The 17,343-nt window shown below is 41.4% G+C and overlaps 1 protein-coding gene across 10 annotated transcripts in view; it reads left to right on the forward strand.

Moving 5' to 3' along the window:
* The window catches only part of ep400 (E1A binding protein p400), a 146,125-nt gene that overhangs the window by 83,319 nt on the left and 45,463 nt on the right, over nt 1–17,343 (forward strand). For all 10 annotated transcript variants that reach the window (XM_072587693.1, XM_072587691.1, XM_072587694.1 and 7 more), the window contains 5 exons: nt 2,412–2,523; nt 5,752–5,895; nt 10,268–10,429; nt 15,294–15,377; nt 16,966–17,100. In XM_072587693.1, coding sequence (XP_072443794.1) covers nt 2,412–2,523; nt 5,752–5,895; nt 10,268–10,429; nt 15,294–15,377; nt 16,966–17,100 — 637 coding nt within the window. The remainder of the gene's footprint in view (nt 1–2,411; nt 2,524–5,751; nt 5,896–10,267; nt 10,430–15,293; nt 15,378–16,965; nt 17,101–17,343) is intronic.

Genomic DNA, 17,343 nt, shown 5'->3' on the forward strand with positions numbered 1-17,343 from the left:
TATAGTCCAACAGGTTTATTTGGATGCACTAGCTTTCATAGCACTGCTCCTTCATCAGGTGGTTCAGTGCTCCAAAAGTTAGTGCTTCCAAATAAACCTGTGGGACTATAACCTGGTGTTGTGTGATTTTTAACTTTGTACACCCCAGTCCAACACCGGCATCTCCAAATCATGTCTAATAACTTGGCACGGTGGCTCAGTGGTTAGCACTGCTACCTCACAGCACCAGGGTCCCAGGTTCAATTCCAATGTCAGGCGACTGTCACATTCTCCCTGTGTCTGCACGGGTTTCCTCCGGGTGCTCCGGTTTCCTCCCATGATCCAAAGATGTGCAGGTCAGGTAAATTGGCCATGCTAAATTGCTCAGTGTTAGTTGCGTTAGTCAGAGGGAAAAATGGGTCTGGGTGGGTTACTCTTCGAAGGGTTGGTGTGGACTTGTTCGGCCAAAGGGCCTGTTACCACAGTGTAGGTAATCTAAAAACTCTAATAACTTATTAGCTTTATTTTTTAAACAAACAATTATTCACTCATGGAACGTTGGTGTCATCAGTTACTGCCTGTCCCTAGTTGCTCTTGAGAATGTGGTGGTGGTGAGTTGTTTTCTTGAACTGCTACAGTCCATGTGCTGTAGGTAGACCCACAGTGTTGTTAAGGGAGTTCTAGGATTTTGACCCAGTGACAGTGAAGGAGTGTTGACATCTTTCCAAGTCTGAATGATGAGTGGCTTGGAGGGGAACTTGCAGGTGGTAGGTGTCCCATATTTTTTTGCCCTTGTCCTTCTAAATGGAAGTGTTACTAAGTTTGGAAGGTGCTGTCAAGGGGACTTGGTGAATTTCTGCAGGGCATCTTATAGATAGTACACACGGCTGCTCCTGAATGTCACTCGTGGAGTGACTAAATATTTCTGGTTATTTCAGCCAGTCAAGTAGGCTGCTTTGTCCTGGGTGGTATCACGTTCCTTGAGTCTTGGAGTTGCACTCATCTAGTCAATGGAAGTGTTCCATCACATTACTGACTTGTGCCTGTTGATGGTGGACTGGATTTGGGGAGTCAGAAAATGAGTTACTTGCCACAGTATTCCTAGCCTCTGGCTCGCTCTTGTAGTGACTGTATTTGTATACTTCGTCCAGTAGACTTTATGGCCAGTAGTAACCCCAGGATGTTGCTAATGGGCAAATGAGTGATGGTAATGCCGTTGAATGTTGAGAATGGTGGTTAGATTGGAGGTGGAGATGATCATTGCCTGACATTAGTGTGGCACGAGTGTTACACGCCACCTTTTAGCCCAAGCTAAAAACTGGGGATTTTTTAAAATTTCAATTTATTTCAAAAGGAGAACTTTTCGGCAGAGTGAAACTGTACAGTATTATGCTGACTTTGTGTTAAAAGTATGAAGGGCTTCTTAAAAAACAAGCTAAACATTAATTATTAAAATGCATGTAATTATTGTAGTGTTACAAAAAGAGCCTGCATTTGTACAGTATCTTGTGTATGAATCCCCTTATGGCTAAATTAATTACTTTTAATTAGAAAGCAGAATTAACATTTTGAGTCCATTTTGATTCTGAAGAGCGGTCATTCTCCACAGTTGCTGCCAGACCTGCTAGGTTTCTTCAGCTTTTTCTGTTTTTGTGGCTAAGGTTTATATAGTGGCTTTTACAGCACACTTTGCAACTGATGAATTTTGCTATTGCTGGTTTAATTCTGAGAACTGTAGGAAACTTCAGAGAATGTTGATTAAGGTGCCAAAACTGCTAACAATGTGACCAGTGGAGTCCAGTGTCAGCAAATACATTTTGGTATTAAAAATGTATTACTTTGGCAATTTTGTGATGTGGAAAAATTGAGGTTGGCAGAGATTTGAGTTTAGGTGCTATTAATAGCAGCACCTCATACAGAGAAGACAACTTAAAAATAGATTTTGAATTTTATCTGAAAAAGGAAATATTGAGTTTTATCACAAGAAGTGTAATGCATAACAGTCAAATTACAGTAGTGAATCTACAGTATATAAAGCCAACATTATGGTCCACAGTTAGAATAATACAGGCAGTTTAGAATTCAGTTGAATTTTGTTGTTTATGGATTGGGAGAAATTCTTCTCCTGTTTAGTTCTGCTTTTCAGGAACTTGGGCTTTCCAGTATCTCGTGTAGCCTGTGTAGGACTCAAGTCCCACACCAGATGAGTGATGTTGTGTGGTGAACCAGCCCATCAAGTTCAGGGCATCTTGAGATACGCAATTAATCCAGCCTTGCCAGCAATGCCCATAACCTGAGCGCGATTATCTTTTTTATTTGAGTTTCCTGCCTTCAGATTTTGTGAGGTTCAGTTTAACCTTTGTAACCAGATGCTTTGTAAATTTTCAATTTGGAGTCTCTGACCCACTTTCCTGTCTCTGTCTCCACTGCAGACTGGTTATCGGCAACTCCATCGAAGAGAAACTTCTCAAAAATGGTACAAAGAACATGATCAGAGACGTGGCTTCACATGGGAGCAACTATTGCACAGCATACTTGCAGCAGGTATTACTTATCTGTGATACATTTGCTGTTACAGAGTGACTTGGGAAGTCTGAACATTTCCTGTTATTTTAAGGAAAAACAGTCCTGGGAAAAGTGAACAACTTGGGGTGAACTAAGTGGGAGTACATTTTGCATTGTTTGACATTTTTTCAAAAGATATTTTTTGTGCTTTGAATTATTTATCTAGAATTTCTTTCTGTTTTGCATGCTTTTCTTGAATAAGTTCAAGCTGAAGACTCATCATAACAACCTGTTCTTATCCCTCTAATGTGCAAAACAAAACATGTGATTCATCCCCTTGTGCAGAAAATTTTGCTTTGGTTAGGCCCTTCCCTTGGCATTTAGCTTAAAAACAGAGATTCCTCACATTTGAGGCTGGCAAAACTTTGTGCTAGACAACAAAAGAATCTAAATGTGCCCTTCCCCTCAGAGAACCAAATAAGTTGATTTTTTCTGAGGTCATGTTGTGGATGTGCATTGGAGCTGAATGTAATGCAGTGGCCTTTCAGCAACATTCCTCTGCAAAAACAGGAAGAAGAACAACTATATGATGTATTCGTCAAAAACGGATACCCTCGCAATTTCATCAACAGATGCCTAAGGGAAAGACAACGGAACGAGGACATGCCGCATCCCAAAGGACGAGCCACACTACCATACATCAGGAGCATTTCCGAACTGACAGCCAGACTACTGCGACCACTAGGACTCATAACAGCACACAAACCAACAGCCACGCTCAGACAACAACTCACCAGAATGAAGGACCCGATACCCAGCATGAGCAAAACCAATGTAGTGTACAAAATCCCATGCAAGGACTGCACAAAACACTACATAGGACAAACAGGAAGACAGCTAACGATCCGTATTCATGAACACCAACTAGACAGGGCCAGCTATCCTTAGTAGCCACACACGCAGATGACAAGCAACATGAATTCGACTGGGACAACACTACTATTATAGGGCAAGCCAAACCAAGAACAGCCAGGGAATTCCTAGAAGCATGGCACTTATCCACAGATTCTATCAACAAACACATCGATCTGGACCCATTATACCGGGCACTGCAGCGGACAGCTGGAACTGACAACTGGAAGCGGCAGGTACAAACCACTATAAATGCCAGAGGAAACATCACAGAAGCGCCTCACAGGAGGCTCCCAAGCACTGAGGATGTCACCTAGACAGGGGACGAAACGTTTGCAACACAAATTCCCAGCTCAGCGAACAGAACCACAACAACGAGCACCCGAGCTACAAATCTTCTCACAAACGTTGAATGCAGTTCTCCTGTCACAATCTCAGGGTATCCGAAGTCCCTACTACTACTACTGAAAAACTACTACTGAATTTTACCCAGTTACTGTGCAGAGGAGCATAGCAATCCATTTACGCACAGCAGGATCCCATGATATTCTGAATGATGTTCAGCAGGGGATAAATATTGACCATAACACCAAGAGCTGCATGTCAACTTCTCTTCCATACAGTGCCATGTGTAATAGGCCATAAGACGTAGGAGCAAAAATCAGGCCATTTGGACCCTCGAGTCTGCGTCATCATTCAATCATGGCTGATTAGTTTTTCAACCCCATTTTCCTGCTTTCTCACTGTAACCTTTGATCCCCTTGGCAATCACGAACTTGTGCTCTGCATTCACGTGGGAGGACAGATAGGCCCTTTTCTTTTTGATATTTCTTCCAGGAGAATGCACCTCCAATCATATAGAACTCTCCCAGTACTGCACTGGAGTGTTATGAGTGTACCCTGGTCTCAATTGGAGATTGCACCCAGAACCTTCTGACCTGAGGTGAGCGTGTTATCACTGACTCAAAGTGATGGCTGCCTAAACCAAACAGTGATTGTGCTGTTGTCCCTTTTACACGTATGGCAATAGTTTGTTTCATTGATATCTGTCTTGGATGTTGCTATGAAGGGAGCACATCAACATGATTTGATGAAAAAGGGTAGGAGGCTGCTGACGTGGAGCATAAATACCAGCAGGGGCAGATGGCATAGCTGTAATCTCACTCGACTAGTAATACAGAGACCAAGTTAAAAGCAAAATACTGCGAATGCTTTTTGGAGTTTGCATGTTCTCCCTGTGTCTGCGTGGGTTTCCTCTGGGTGCTCTGCTTTCCTCCCACACTCCAAAGGTTAGGTGAATTGGCCATACTAAATTTTCCATAGTATTCACTGATGTCTAGCTTAGATGCTTTAGTTAGCGTAAATGTGGAGTCATAGGGAAAGGGGAATGGGACTGGCTGGGTTACTTTTCGGAGGGTTGATGTGGACTTGTTGGGCCAAACGACCTGCTTCTACACTGTAGGGATACTATGCTAAAGATCTGCAATAAAAACAAAGTTGTGGAGAAACCCAGCAGCATCTGGAGAGAGAAACAGTTAATGTTCTGAGTCTGATGACAGAACAATTTGACCTCGACTAATGGTATGGGAAATGGATTCAAATCCTACCACATTGGGGTTCAAGTTCAAACAATAAACCTGGACGAAAAAGTCAGCCATCAATAATAGTGGCCATGACAGCCAATGTTCGCTGTAGACAACGTGTCCACATGGAGTCCTGCGTGCTGATTTATGTGTCTACGCATTCACTTCCAATGTCTCCTTTATTACCACATGCTGACCTTAGAGGTCTATGTGATAACAGGAGAAATTAGAGGGAATATATAGAACAATGGTTTGTTCTAAAACCACATCTGGTTCACTCATGTCCTATACGCAACGCAATCTGCCATCCTTACCCAGTCTGGCCTACCTATGAATCTAGACCCATAGCAACATAGTTGACTCTTAACTGCCCTCTGAAATGGCTGAGCAAGCCACTCCATTCATTGGTAGTTAGAATGGGCTACTGATCCTCGTCACCAGTGGCACCCATATCTGAAGAATAAAGAACAAACAAATTAGTTTGGACAAATGGTCTGTTCCTGTGTGTAAGTATTACCTAATTGCAACTGATCTAACCTTTATTAAAACTGGCTGAGGGCTGAAGAAATGACATCTGTGTGTTCAGATTGTGACTGTATAAAATGTTTATTGCAATCTTGGAAGTTTAGGTGGCAGGCTTAAACTGCATGTGCTGATTATTTTCAATGACGTTAGGATTGCTTCTTTTATAATTGTTCATTTTCCAGCTAACATTCAGCATTACCTGAACTTGTTATGATCAGTACAAACTCTGTTTGACATTTTGTTGCAGCAAACAGTCCGTGACTTGTTTGAAATTCCTGCTTTTATGGGAGAGACTGCGTCAAAGTTAAAGACTGAGGAATTTGTTGTGCTGTCTCAGGTGCCATCTTTAGCAAACCAGATCTCACCAAAAGAGACCAAGCCCTTCCTGGAGGTATTCAAACCCTTTTTAATTGTTAGCTTTGTAACTGATGTACTGTTACAATCTGTTCTGTGTCTTGTTCATCTCCTAAGTTGTACAGGAGCTTTTAAAAAGTCTTGGAAATAGTTTGTCCACCAGCCAATGTTGAGGGTAAATGATTTTCCTCTTCCAGTGATGCTGTTTCTATGTGTTTAGCTGGACCAAGCTGTGCAAGTATAATTCCATCCCCCATGTTAAAATTATACACTCTTAGATTACTTATAGTGTGGAAACAGGCCCTTCGGCCCAACAAGTCCACACTGACCCGCCAAAGCGGCGGCTCACCCATACCCCTACATTTACCCCTTACCTAACACTACGGGCAATGTAGCATGGCCAATTCACCTAACCTGCACATCTTTGGACTATGGGAGGAAACCGGAGCACCCTGAGGAAACCCACGCAGACACTGGGAGAACGTGCAAACTCCACACAGACAGTCGCCTGAGGCGAGAATTGAATCCGAGTCTCTGGCGCTGTGCGGCAGCAGTGCTGACCACTGTGCCATCGTGCCGCCCATTCTGTACTGTATTAAATGATTCTTTGATCCTTATTATGGAGATTGCCTCTGCCTCTGCCTCTGCCTCTGCCACTGTAAACATGTCATGTTGTAAATGCTGTCACCCGCAAGCCTCTTTTTTCCCCCCCCCTGCAGGCTGGGTATGGTGATTATAACACCATTGGCAGAGGTATAACTAAATCATGATACATACACGTGCAATCACCCATCATAGGTGAGAGGCAACATCATGCCAATCTAATTTAATTTTAGAGCAAGCTTATTAGTTTGATGCTTGCTGTTGATCTTATTTGGAAGTCTACAACTTCCTTCAAATTCAAAACAAACGCAACTGTTTGCAAAATCGCTCCATGTTTTATATTGTCAGTTTTTGTACATAAATGTTCCTTCCCTGGGAAACCTGCCCCTGAATGTTTTCTTAGTAGTTTTGATATGGTTGAAGGTTCTCCCTTCCTTAGGAGGTAGCAGGGATGGTTTGTTAGTACCTTCTCATGACACCTCTGTAAAATGTTTGATACATGCTAAAGCCTGGCTATCTTACATTTGTGAGAAAATAAATCCAGCAGTCAAGCTTATAGTGAAGTTATTATCCAGTGTTTCAGTGGTGAGTGATATATTACCTCTTCTGTCTATCTATGTGCTTGGCGTTTGCTGCCATTCCCCTGAGGTGCCTTAAGACATTGTACTGTTTTGAAGATACGCAAGTTGTTGTGATATAGATGAAGTTAAAAATCACACAACGCCAGTTTATGGTTCAACAAGTTTATTTGAAAGCACTACTTTCGAAGTGATGCTACTTCATCAGCCAGCTGTGGAGCAGGATCAAAGACACAGTTTATAGCAAACGATTACACAGTCATGCAACTGCAACAATATATTGAACAAACCTTGATTGCTGTTAAGACTTTGACCACAAGGTGTTGCTGTTGTCACATGTTGAGAATAATTGATTCTTTACCAAAACCCTCACCCCTCCCAAATAGACATTGGAGGTGTTTAGAGCAATTATTCAACTTTTCTTCCCTTTGACCTATTATTTCAAATAACCAAGCACTAAAAAATGCAAATGGAAAATATTTAAGTAAAGTTTGTTGAAAAAAGAATCTGATTCATAGTTTTAAAATAGTTTTCAGAAACTGATTTGTGCTTGTGGGTCAGGGGACCATTTGATACAGGACAGAATGCAAAATTTTGCATTATTAGTTTTAAAAAAAGGAATGGGAAGATGTTAGATAAATTGGAGTGTGGTATTATTTCTAGTACAAACTAGTTGGGTCGAATGATCTGTTCTTGCATTATAAGTACAATGTCAATCTGCAGTGGAGAAAAGTGATGTACTGATTTTCATACTGTTAAACTATAAAATGTGTTCCATGTACAGCATTTACAGGAGGGTGTAACTGGCAGGAGTGTGGGTACAGTGTCCATACAGGAATATTAGTTAGGAAGCAGGAGTAGAGTGTTTGGTTCCTCCAGCTTATTCCACCATTTGATAAAATTGTGACTGATGTAATGGTGGCCTCAACTCCACATTCCTGCCTTCTCTTGATAACCTTGGACTCACTTGTTAGTAAATAAACTGTCTACTTCTGCGTTTAAAAATATTCGATGACCCCCCCACCTCCAGCTCACTGAAGAAGTAATTTCCTCAGTCTCAAGAAAACATATCTCCTTATCACAGTCATAAGGTGGGAAAGCCCATATTGTTAGATGGTGACTTCTAGTTCTAGTCTATCCCACAAGGGGAAACATACTTTCAGTATCATCCTGTCACATCTTCTCAAGACCTATTATGCTGCAATAAATGACCTCTCATTCTTTTAATCTCTTACAGATACAGGCCGAACCTTTCATTTTTGCATAACACTCTTGTGCCAGGAATCAATTAACTGAACCTTATCTGTACAGCTTTTATGCAATAATGTCCTTCCTTTAATAAGGAGAGCAATACTGTTCATGTTGCTTCTGGTGTGGTTTCACTAGTGCCTTGTGCAACTGTAGTAAAGATCCTTATTTTTACATTCCATTCTCCTTGCAATGAACAACATTCCACTTGCTTTCTTAATCACTTGTTGGACCTGCAAACTAACATTTTGTACCAGGACACTCAGATTCCTCTGTACCACAAGAGTTATGCAATCTCTAGCCATTCAAATAAGATATTGCTTTTGTAGTCTTGCTGTCAATGTGAGAAGTTCACATTTTCTCACATTACGTCAGTTAAACTTTTGCCCATTCACATCATGTGTCATTTGCAGGTTCCATATGTACTTTTCACAATTTATTTTCCTTCCTATCCTTTTGTCACCAGTGAATTTAGCAACCATCCATTTCACTGCCTTCATCCAAGACATTGATGTAGTTTATAAACAGTTAAGGCCCCAGCAGTGATCCCAGTCAACCTGAAAATAACCCATTCATGCCTGCCCTGTTTTTTGTTGTCTAACTAATCCTCTATCCATGCTTTTATATTACAATACAAAATAAGAGCTTTTGGTATAGGAGGCAACAACTGATGAACCTTGTCAAATGCTTTCTGAAAATGTAAGTACGATACACTGACCGGTTCCTTTTTTATCCATGTTGAATAGACTGGATACCCTACAGTGTGGAAATGGGCCCTTCGGCCCAACCAGTCCACACCGACCCTCCGAAGAGTAACCCACCCAGACCCGTTTCCCTCTGACTAATGCACCTAACACTACGGGCAATTTAGCATGGCCAATTCACCTGACCTGCACATCTTTGGACTGTGGGATGAAACCGGAGCACCCAGAGGACACCCACCCAGACATGGGGAGAATGTGCAAACTCCACACAGAGAGTCACCCGAGGCTGGAATCTAACCTGGGACCCTGGTGCTGTGAGGCTGCAGTGCTAACCACTGTGCCGCCCACTGTTGCTTGTTACTACAAATTAGTCACACATTATTTCCAGTCCATAAAACCTTGATCAATCTGCTTGTTTGCATTGAGATTTTCTAAGTGTCTAATTGTCTCAAATTCCCCTTGACATTCAAAAGCATTATTATCCCTGAATACTCCATTATCAATATTCTGGGAGTTATCATTGACCAGAACCTGACTTGGTCCAACCACAACCATAGATATAGGAGCCGTTCAAATGTTAGGGATACTGCAGCGAATAACTCCTCATCTGACAGCCCACAAATCTGTCCATCACATACAAGGCACAAGTCAGGAGTGTCTTGAAATAATTTTCAATTGCCTAAATGAATACAGCTCCCGACAGTAGTGAAGAAGCTGGACATCATCCAGAACAAAGCAGCCTGATTGACTGCCTTTGGTCCATGCAAGCTGCAGGAATCTCAAACTTGTGGGGTATATGGAGGATCTAAGGCTGCTTCACTTCTACCTTCTTGATCTCCCTTTTCATACCTCACTTAGTCACACCCTTCCATCCCTGACTACTGACCAATTTTTGAAGACTTCATAATAAACGGTATGATCACCTCATTGAATTAAGAGTCCAAGTGATCTTCCCCTTTGCTGTTGAACCACAGTGTCTGTAGCAGATGAAATGAGGGGAGATTAATCAGGTAAGAGTGCACAAGGGAATTGGGATAGGACCAGGAAATTGAGTTGAGATAGAAGTTCACCTGTAATCTTATTGAGTGATGGGACAGGCTTGAGAAGCTGTATGGGTTCATATTGCTTTCATGTCTTGCAGCAGATTTTACCCAGTTCGTAATACCCTAAAACAATTAAACAGAATACTGCACTCATTCATATGTGCCTTTTTAATGGTGTCTTCTTCAATTGAAAATGTGCCTTTTAATACAATTCTACTTCCTGTTTTGTGAAGGCTCTGAACAGCATTGAGCAGGAAACTGGTGATCACGCTAGATCAGGACAGACAGCAAGGTCAGAACTGAGGGAAGGTACTGGAAATTCCTTGGAACAACGCCGGTGTACCAACACTGAAGAACCTGCGTATCTGGATGAATTGGCTGCACTTGTTGAGCAGGTGACTGGTTTTCTCTGTTTCCTTTTATAAGATCTGTTTCTTGATCTGTGTTCATTGAGCAGCACCATTTGGCCCACTTTTCCTGTGATGACTCTTTGAAAGATCTAATCCAATTGTGCTTTCCTCAGAGACCAGCAGAATTTCCCCTTGCACGTATTTGTCATGTTGTGTCATTTTGAAGGATTTAAATACATTGAGCACTTTGATTTGACAGAGCACCTTGAGGTTGCAGATCAAGTTTAAAGCTATGATTTTGTTAAGCATATCTTGCGCTACTGGTTTCAAGTCAACTTAAAGTATTCCTTTTTTTGTATTGTTTCACTGGATTTGGATATCAGTGGAACGACCAGCATTTGTTGCTATGGAAATTACTAGTTGGCAGTTGAGATTCAACCACATTGCTATGGATCTGGAGTCACGTAGACTAGGTCAGGTAACAGTGAAAAAGTTCCTTCCCTAAAGGCCATTAGTGAGCCAGATGGAGCTTTGTAACAATTGACAATAGCTTGATGGTTACCATCACTGAGATGTGATTTTAATTCCAGATTTATTCATTTTAATTAAAATTTTACCAGCTGCTGTAGTGGAATTTGAACCCATGCTCCTAGTGTCTGTCTGGGCCTCTGAATTACTGAAGAAGGGCTTATGCCCGAAACGTCGATTCTCCTGCTCCTTGGATGCTGCCTGACCTGCTGCGCTTTTCCAGCAACACATTTTCAGCTCTGATCTCCAGCATCTGCAGTCCTCACTTTCTCCTCCTGAATTACTGGCAGTGAATGTACCACTACTTTCACCAAGTCAGTTCATTCACAAACCTTTCACTTACTGACCTACATTTGCTCCCTGACAAACAATATCTCACTGTAAAAAAAATTGTAATTCCTGTTGAAGCTGTCCATCTTGCACTCACCAGAACATACATGAGAATGCAAAACTTATACTGTAAACATGCTGATTGGTTAGCAAGTGGATTTTGATCGGAGTATTACACTAGGACATTGCTATTCACTCAGCTTTTGTTTAAATTCCAAAAAGACAAATTGACTCAATTGGATTTATCTGTATTAAAGCTTCAGTTGTTTTCGTATGACATTGTCCCTCCTTACCTCCATTCCTCTGATCTCTGGTGTTTACCATCCTGATTTTTCCACCCTATGGTTACCTTGCTTTTAACCATTTGGACCTTAAGCTCTGGAGTTTTGTTTTCAAACCTCTGTGTCTTCCTCCTCTTGGAGTGTGCCTTCAAACTGACCAAGCTCTTAGTCACTACCCAACAGTGTCAGTTTGGATATCATTGATGAATGATATAGTTTGCTAAAAAAGTCACTGTACAAACAGAATATTCTAAGATAAATTTATTTGAGGTGTTTTTCATTGCGCATGGCATGTATTAAAATCCAGAGAATAGTTTATGTAAACCTTCAAGTTTTGCTTGAAGATTGTTTAAGTGTCACCTTCAACCTCTTAAATTCACTACAAATGGTTACTGTTATGTCCTTCTCAGAATTATTTTATTATTTTTTTTTGCCTGCAGGGATTGTTGTTACTCTCACCAGTTAAGTTAACTATGATAAATTATGCCTAATTTGTAACTTAATTTTTCTCTGAAATTAGCAAGTGAGAGACTGACAATTGAGTTCATGATTTTAGGATCAGTATTTACTGCACTCACTAGGCTTGTTAGCCATCGAGTCCCAGTGTGACATCTGCTATTTTACAAAACTGTTACTTTGACTCAAAAAGAGTGCAATGTGAACATCAAGTTGAAGGTGAACTGTGGGAAAGTAATTTGGGCAGAAGATCAAGGAGAGGGGAGTGATAGAGTGACTATGGGTTTGTATAGGTGGGGGTATGCGAATATCTCTTTAAGCTAGGAGGAAAAGCAGATAAAAACAGCTTTGAAATCCACTCCTCCAATACCTGCTCATGGCCAGATGTTACTCCTGGAGGAGTCTGATCCACGTAATGGTGACTTGACAACTGTTTTTGATCAAGCTGAATGATAACAGTTGTTTGAGCCTTCTATAAGAGCATATGACTTAGAGGAGGTAAAGCCTTTTAAGTGTCTCAAACCTAGTAAGATTTAGTAAGATCATGGATAATCTGAATATGGCTTCAGCTTCACTCTATTCGCTGACCTAGGACTCCCCCCGGGTGGGGTTGAGAACTCTTAGGCAGCAGTGGCTCTGTGGAGCTTTGACCAAGTCCTAACAGTTGAAGTCCTGCCAACACAGTTCTCACTGAGGGATCATGACTATTTCAAGCCTTGAAATGGGATCCATAATGAAACCTTTCACTTCTTGACTCTACTTTAGTCAAAAATCTATCTACTGCCTTCCTTTGAAGTTGGTATCGGATCTTTAATTTATCTCAATTAATTGCCTCGTGCCTGAATGAATAAGTTGAATTTGGGCAGCACTTACTGATTTTTACATCTGAATGGCACCTAAATGCCTTTGTATTTCGTTGTATTTATTATGATTTTGCTGCTTTTGTGTTGTAGTTAACTTTCGTGCTTCTGATTTGCCTTTTAAAGTGTGTTTTTAAAAAAACCAACAGAAGTCTTTTACTGTACACTCTAACTTACAATTAATTGTACGTCATTGCTTAATTGTACATGTTTCAGATTTTAAGCTGAAACTCTCTTCTATATCATTAAATCTGCCCATTGAATATCCCTGCTTCCTGCTTCTTATCTCTTTCGGTTGTATTCTATACATTTTATTCTTGCGGTTCCTCCTCCTCATGGACTGAATGTTTTGGGATCATCCTCAAATAATGTTGTTAGCCTTTTACATTAATCTGAAAACACCATGAGGACCACTGCTAAATATGTTAATTAAATGAAAGGGCTGTCACAGTATAGCAGTTAAGTATCAGTCAAGGTTCTGTGGTCAAGCTTGTGAAGTGGGGCTGAATCTATGACCTGTTGACTGAGATGATATTTATAGAAACTTGGATTCAGAAAATTGCTAAATGAATCTGCATTTTGTAGCTCCATTACCGAGCAGCACAAGATGCCACTGCCTTTTTCACCCTTCTGCAGGTTGACCTCTCCAAAATGTGCTTTGGTGTTTAAGCCATCTTGCATTATCCTTTGTGTTGGTTAAAAGGAATTTTCAGCTCTATGTGTACCCTAGCACTCTGTGGGAAGCTAGAGAAGTGATTGCTGAGCCTCTTGCTAAGATATTTGTATCATCAATAGTCACAAGTGAGGTGCCAGAAGACTGGAGGTTGGCTAACGTGGTGCCACTGTTTAAGAAGGGTGGTAAGTACAAGCCAGGGAACTATAGACCAGTGAGCCTGACGTCAGTGGTGGGCAAGTTGCTGGATGGAATCCTGAGGGACAGGATGCACATGTATTTGGAAAGGCAAGGACTAATTCAGGATAGTCAATATGGCTTTGTGTGCGGGAAATCATGTCTCACAAACTTGATGGAGTTTTTTGAAGAAATAACAAAGAAGATTGAGGGCAGAGCAGTCGACTTGATCAGTATGGACTTCAGTCAGGCGTTCAACATGGTTCCCCATGGGAGACTGATTAGCAAGGTTAGATCTCAAAGGTAGAAGACAGAAGGTGGTGGTGGAAGGTTGTTTTTCAGACTGGAGGCCTGTGTCCAGTGGAATGCCACAAGGATCGGTGCTGGGTCCTCTACTTTTTGTCCATGTTGATTAGATTAGATTCTCTACTTTTTATGTAAATGACACATGATTTGGATGTGAGCATAAGAGGTACAGTTAGTAAGTTTGCAGATGACACCAAAATTGGAGGTGTAGTGGACAGCGAAGAGGGTTACCTCAGGTTACAACAGGATATTGACCAGATGGGCCAATGGGCTGACAAGTGGCAGATGGAGTTTAATTCAGATAAATGCAAGGTGCTGTATTTTGGGAAAGTAAATCTTAGCAGGACTTATACACTTAATGGTAAGGTCCTAGGGAGTGCTGCTGAACAAAGAGACCTTGGAGTGCAGGTTCATAGCTCCTTGAAAGTGGAGTCGCAGGTAGATAGGATAGTGAGGAAGGCGTTTGGTATGCTTTCCTTTATTGGTTAGAGTATTGAGAACAAGAGTTGGAAGGTCATGTTGCGGCTGTACAGGACATTGGTTAGGCCACTGTTGGAATATTGCATGCAATTCTGGTCTCCTTCCAATCGGAAAGATGTTGTGAAACTTGAAAGGGTTCAGAAAAGATTTACAAGGATGTTGCCAAGGTTGGAGGATCTGAGCTACAGGGAGAGGCTGAACAGGCTGGGGCTGTTTTCCCTGGAGTGTCGGAGGTGAGGGGTGACCTTATAAAGGTTTACAAAATTGAGGGGCATGGATAGGGTAGATAGGCAAAGTCTTTTCCCTGGGGTCAGGGAGTCCAGAAGTAGTGGGCATAGGTTTAGGGTGAGAGGGGAAAGATATATAAAAGACTAAGGGGCAGAGGGTGGTGTGTGTAAGGAATGAGCTGTCAGAAGAAGTGGTGGAGGCTGGTACAATTGCAACATTTAAGAGGCATTTGGATGGGTATATGAATAGGAAGGGTTTGGAGGGATATGGGCCGGGTGCTGGCAGGTGGGACTAGATTGGATTGGGATATTTGGTCGGCATGGACAGGTTGGACCGAAGGGTCTGTTTCCGTGCTGCACATGTCTATGACTATGACTGATGTTATTGTACCAGAGTCTCAAAGTGCTTGGGTTAAATCTCCTTTTCCCTTTGGTTTAACAGAGCACAATTTAAAATAAGAGGCACTTGAATATGAGCATGTTGATATGATTAAATAGCCCCAATAATATGAGATGTGAACCTAGCAGTTGTGAACTCTCAATTTTGCCCCAGATGAATTAACATCATAATCTAAATAATCATTTCCACAGCTTACACCAGTTGAAAAGTATGCAATGAATTATTTGGAGCTCACACAGGCATTTATAACTCCAGCAGAGCAGAGGCTACCAGACGTAAGTACAATATTGAACACTTTTCAGGGTCTATTATCTATGAAACTAAGTGTGTTTGCACCTAATACTGTGCAAATAAAATGGTTCATTTTTAAAAAAAATTGTTCTCCGGATAGGGCCATAACCATTGAGACTTGGGCTGATTTCATTTTGAAGTAGGTTGTTGAGTTGATCAATTTAAAGGCCTCAGAGTCAAAAATGCCGTTGTAGCACTGGAATCAGACTTTGGCTGTGGGGGAAGTGGTGGGGTACTTGTGGAATGTTTCCTTTCTCTGAACATAGGAACTATCAAAGGCCAAGGTCCATCAAGTTCACCTTTTGCATCCTGGCAGCTGTATTCTACAATGATAAAGGAGTTGTTGACTAATCAGTGATTTGATCCCTATCACAAGCTGCTAATAGACCCATATGAAATGAGAAAAACTCTCATTTGGGGGAGGGGTGATAATTGGCATCCATGGATTCAAAGTCACCTATTCTTCCCTCGACTGACCGTATGTACTGATTCACAACTCGCTTCTTTCCAGAAAGACTATAGTTTGATTTGGATAATGAAGAATTATTTGGGCTTTTCTACATAAGAAAAATCAGTGAGTTGATAAGTTCTTGGATGTAGGTTTGCTCGCTGAACTGGAAGGTTCCTTTTCAGATGTTTCATCACCATACTAGGTAGCATCATCAGTGAGCCTCCAGATGAAGCATTGCTGATGTTTCATGCTTTCTAATTAGATGTTTGGGTTGGTGATGTCGTTTCCTGTGGTGATGTGATTTCCTGTTCTATTTCTCAGTGGGTGGTAAATGGGGTCCAAGTCAATGTGTTTGTTCATTGAGTTCCGGTTGGAATGCCATGCTTCTAGGAATTCTCATGCGTGTCTCCGTTTGGCTTGTCCTAGGATGGATATGTCGTCCCAGACGAAGTGGTGTCCTTCCTCACTAGTAAAGATACTCACTAGTATCTTTACATACAGATCAGGAAAGACACCCTTCGACTGGGACAACACATCAATCCTAGAACAAGCCAAACAGAGACACGCATGAGAATTCCTAGAAGCATGGCATTCCAACCGGAACTCAATCAACAAACACATTGACTTGGACCCCATTTACCACCCCCTGAGAAATAGAACAGGAAATGACATCACCAACCCAAACATATAAATAGAATGCAGGAAACATCAGCAGTGCTTTGTCCAGAGGCTCACTGAAGATGTGACCTAGTATGGTAACGAAATGTCTGAAAATGAACCTTCCAGCTCAGCGAGCAAACCTACATCCAGAACCTCAACCTAAGCTACAAATAGTTACTTTGATATTGTGTTCAAACTCATGCATGTCTTCTAGATTTCAAACAATTTTGCTAAACCAGTGCATGAACACTTCAGCTGTATTTTTGTGGTTATAATAAACGCAACTTGTATCATTTAATGCAGCCGGTATCATCAAGTTAAAAGTCTGAGCAATGGAAATGCCAAGTCAAATATACATTTTTGGAAATAGAGTTGTTGAAAGTTGTTTTCAAGCACAATGAGCACTGTGTATTTGTGTTAGAGAAAAAAAAATGTTAACTGCTGTCATTTCTGGCTGTCAGGATCGTATAAAAACTGCCAAGCGCGTGTGGGAGTTTGGACATTTGCACTCTCTGAAGGAGGAAAAGAAGAGGCAGCTAGAGGATGAAGAAAATGACGTGTTGTTCACATACAGTCGGGAGGATGCTTACAACAAGGTCGGCATTGCTTTCTCAGTTATTCTGGGGTTGTGGGCGTTGCTGTCTGCACTAATATTTCATCCCATTTCTAATTGCCCGTATAAGGATGGTGGTGAGCTGCTTTCTTGACCTGTTACAGTTGATGCAGTGTAGGTGCACTTGCAGTGCTGTTACATTTTAGGATTTTCTAATGACCGTGAAAGTGCTCCCTTGATGTTTACCATCTATAAAAACAAAGTTCTTTAAGCACTTGGTCGATTT

This window comes from Chiloscyllium punctatum, chromosome 17 (assembly GCF_047496795.1).
Source record: "Chiloscyllium punctatum isolate Juve2018m chromosome 17, sChiPun1.3, whole genome shotgun sequence".
Taxonomy (NCBI): domain Eukaryota; kingdom Metazoa; phylum Chordata; class Chondrichthyes; order Orectolobiformes; family Hemiscylliidae; genus Chiloscyllium; species Chiloscyllium punctatum.